Source organism: Gadus chalcogrammus, chromosome 20 (genome assembly GCF_026213295.1).
Source record: "Gadus chalcogrammus isolate NIFS_2021 chromosome 20, NIFS_Gcha_1.0, whole genome shotgun sequence".
Taxonomy (NCBI): Eukaryota; Metazoa; Chordata; class Actinopteri; order Gadiformes; family Gadidae; genus Gadus; species Gadus chalcogrammus.
This window is the reverse complement of record NC_079431.1, coordinates 18,675,486-18,679,192: the sequence shown is the minus strand read 5'-3', so window position 1 is coordinate 18,679,192 and position 3,707 is coordinate 18,675,486. Positions and strand designations below refer to the sequence as shown.

Here is a 3,707-nt window from a genome sequence, read left to right as displayed (position 1 = left end):
GTTGGACGAAGCCTGGGCCAGCCACGCAATGGGCCGTCGAAGCCAGCACTTCCTCCCTACAGTTCCCATCCTCCGCTATATAAAACAAATGCGAAAAACGATAGCAGTCCTCCAAGCAGGAGTCAAAGGCAGCTCGGGTCAACGTGAAGACGCCAGAATGAACCGCATCGGGAGCACAGGGCACGCCTTAAGTAGCCGTAGCTCCACCCCCAGGAATCGCGAACACCTGCGAGGACAGAAGAGAATAGCGCGGGTGGAACAAGAAGAAAAAGGGGAGGCGCGTAACACCTCCACCCTAAGTTAGTGTTTTCCTCTAGTTTGATTTTTTTTTCCCAAAACAAAAAACAGAAAACAAGGAAAACACAACAATCTCAGACACTGATTTACAAGCGCGACAACGCATCTGCTACCACGTTATCCTTGCCTCGAATATGCTTAATAACTAGGCTACGTTGAAGGCCTGTAGGAAAAATGCTCCAACGCAACAGCCTTTGATTGGTGTTACGTATCGATTTCAGGTACACCAGGGGATTATGATTGGTGTAGGTGGCAACAGGAACGCTTGCCAGACAGTCTTCAAGAGCGTTTTTCAGGTCGCTGTAAGAGGCAAACTCAACCACCCCTCACGTAGCTGACCCGTGACGACAGGTTCTCTGCGATCAGACGGTTCTCCGTCCGCATCGGAGGAGGATTCCGACTGCGACCACCCTGGGAACCCCGGCCATAGCGATCAGGGAAGCGTCCTCCTCCGCCTCCTCTATCGCTACCACTTCCACCTCCGCCACGCCCACCACGCAGACGCACACGGGCATGCTCAATGGTCACCCTCTCGTTGCAGAGCTCTTTGCCATCAAGCTCATAGACCGCATCTTCCGCGTCCCTGGGGTCGTCAAATTCCACAAAGCCGAAGCCCCTCTTGAGGTCGATGTCTCGGATGCGGCCGTAACCTTTAAAGAACCTCTCCACGTCCTTCTCCCGGGCCGAGGGGTTTAGGCGACCGATGAAGATACGACAACCACTCATGTTCAGAGTCTTCTCCCCAACCTCTCCAGACGACGACTGGCCAGAGATAGGTGTAGCAGTCAAATCCACAAAACTGCCAGAGAGACCAACTTCATCGTCCAAGGGCCGGTGTTTGCCATCGCACGGGTTACGGCACACGCAGAAAAAAACTCCAGAATACTTCTGAGCCAACCTATCGTTACTCTCCGTAACCATAGGAACCACCGTCACTTCAGGTTTTAACCAACACCCTGCCCCCAGCTAGATCATTTCCCAAAAGAAAGGACACTCCTTCAATCGGGAAAACAGGGACGAACACCGACAACCCACCGGGACCGGTCACCAAATCGGACTCGAGGTATACTGTATGCAACGGTGACCCCATGCACTGCATCCCAAACCACGGACAATTACACTTGAACCCACACCGGACGCACTAGAAAGGGGCAAAATATCACTCAGAATAACGACTGGGACGCTGCTGTATCCCTCAGAATAGTCACCGCACTTTACCCCCCCCCTGAGTTAAGACACTTCCCCCCTCATCAAGAATGGTGCATATACGTCCAGCTCTGAATCCCGACACTCAGGAGTCACCTCCGGCTTAGGTTTAACCGATCGTACACAAAACACCGTTTTCGTAGGTTGCCTATCCCCCTGCAGAGCATAACAACTAGCGATCAGGTGCCCAGGCTTCTTACAATAGTAGCACACTGGACGCTCCCTTGTGCCCTTATCTTCCGTAACGGGCTTCTCCTCACCGACCGAAGCACCGTGTCTACCCGACTGGACAGAAACCCCGTGATCGCTTTTAGCATGCCGCTCTTGCGGCACAGTTCCTTCAAACACAAGCTTATGTGTAAGTGCGTACTCGTCAGCAAGGACCGCAGCGTCGGACAGCGAAACAGTTTATTCTCATTAAGATAGGTGGTAATCTTCTCAGGCAAGCAGTTCTTAAACTCTTCCACCAGCACCAAAGCTCTGAGATCACCCAAAGTCTGTACCCCTTGTGACAAACACCACCGATCAAAACAAACCTCCTTCTCCCGAGCAAATTCCACATAAGCTTGCGTCTCCAGCCTTCTATGCCGACGGAACCTTTGGCGATATGCCTCCGGCACGAGCTCATATGCCTTCAGAACGGCAGCTTTTACCAAGTAAAAGTCCAGACTGCTCTCAGAGGACAACGCCGCGTAAACCTCCTGCGCTTTCCCAGTCAAACACACACTGCAGCAACACCGTCCACAAGTCCCTAGGCCACTTCATCGTGGTTGCAATACGCTCAAAAAGAATAAAAAACGTATCCACGTCTTTCTCAGAGAATACCGGCAGCAGGCGAATGTGTCTAGTCACATCAAAAAGCAGCGCTTTCCCAGTGTGTACGCCCACCTGTTGAGAGAGATGGCACAGCCACGCCAATCTCCAGCTCAAGTTCCTTCAACCGCACCACACGCTTCCGTCTCCTCCTCAAGCTTCTTCACCTCGAAATGGCAGGTCATCTCCTTCTCCTTTAAAGAAATCTCCTTCTCCTTCAATTCCAGCCTACGCAACTCCAGCTCAAGCTCCTTCATTCTTATCTGCTCGTTGAACCCCGCCTCATCAGGTTCACGAGGGGAAATAGCGCCCTGCGCTGCCAATACACCCTGTTCAACCAAAACAGACAAAAGTCGTTCCTTAATTACCGGCTTCCTGCCGTACTTACTCACATCGACACTGTATCTCCCCGCAATGAGCTTAGGTGTTCTACCGTGCACCCATCCAGTTTCTCAATGGTTGGGTCATCCACGAAACCCTCCAGATCGAACTCCATCTCGACTAAATCAAACCACAGTTGACGAGGGAGACGCAAAAAAAAATAGAACCCTACCAACAACGAAAGTGCGATAAACAATAACAATCTTGTATGGACGAGCCCCAAATATGTTACGGCCACCCTTACAACACGGCTCGCGATCCGGCGGCCCGCAACGTATTAAGAATACATAGACCAAAGTTCCCGATCACAATGATGGTGACGTTTATTTCACAAAACTTCCAACAAAAGGACACTCATTAAAGAAACAAAAGGTTGGACGAAGCCTGGGCCAGCCACGCAATGGGCCGTCGAAGCCAGCACTTCCTCCCTACAGTTCCCATCCTCCGCTATATAAAACAAATGCGAAAAACGATAGCAGTCCTCCAAGCAGGAGTCAAAGGCAGCTCGGGTCAACGTGAAGACGCCAGAATGAACCGCATCGGGAGCACAGGGCACGCCTTAAGTAGCCGTAGCTCCACCCCCCGGAATCGCGAACACCTGCGAGGACAGAAGAGAATAGCGCGGGTGGAACAAGAAGAAAAAGGGGAGGCGCGTAACACATGTGTATCTGTGTGCATTTGTGTCCCTGCAAGCGTGTATGAAACCATGTGTGTGAATGCGTGTGTGTGTCCCAGTGTGTCTGTGTGTGTGTGCGTGCTTATGCCTGCAAACGTAAAATAAATGTTTCCATACAGTACACATAAGAGACCTGGTGAGATATATGAACGCTTGTCACACTGAGAAAGGTAGAGTCTCCATTGGGCCAGACAGTGACCTGCAGTGTGGGGGCCAAAGCACTTCCAGATGTCTGCCAACACCAGCACTGAAGCTGCCCCCATAGCGCTGGTAGGGGGAGGGGTAGGTTGGAGGAGGAGGTTGGTGGAGGTTGCAGTGGGTGGTGGAGGTGGAG

General features: G+C 51.8%; 1 protein-coding gene across 1 annotated transcript; it reads right to left on the bottom strand.

Moving 5' to 3' along the window:
- Nucleotides 1-187: 187 nt before the first annotated feature.
- On the bottom strand, nt 188-1,152 carry LOC130373056 (serine/arginine-rich splicing factor 5-like). Its single transcript, XM_056579287.1, has 2 exons — nt 628-1,152; nt 188-226 (listed from the first exon to the last, which is right to left on the bottom strand). The coding sequence occupies exons 1-2, from the start codon at nt 1,021-1,023 to the stop codon at nt 188-190; spliced, it is 435 nt and encodes a 144-aa protein (XP_056435262.1). The 5' UTR covers nt 1,024-1,152.
- Nucleotides 1,153-3,707: the final 2,555 nt, after the last annotated feature.

Coding starts and splice junctions, on each gene's coding strand:
- LOC130373056 (XM_056579287.1), bottom strand. CDS start 1,023: ATGAGTGGTTGTCGTATCTTCATCGGTCGCCTAAACCCCTCGGCCCGG. Junction 227..627: donor TGTCGTCACGGGTCAGCTAC/GTGAGGGGTGGT, acceptor CTGTCCTCGCAG/GTGTTCGCGATTCCTGGGGG.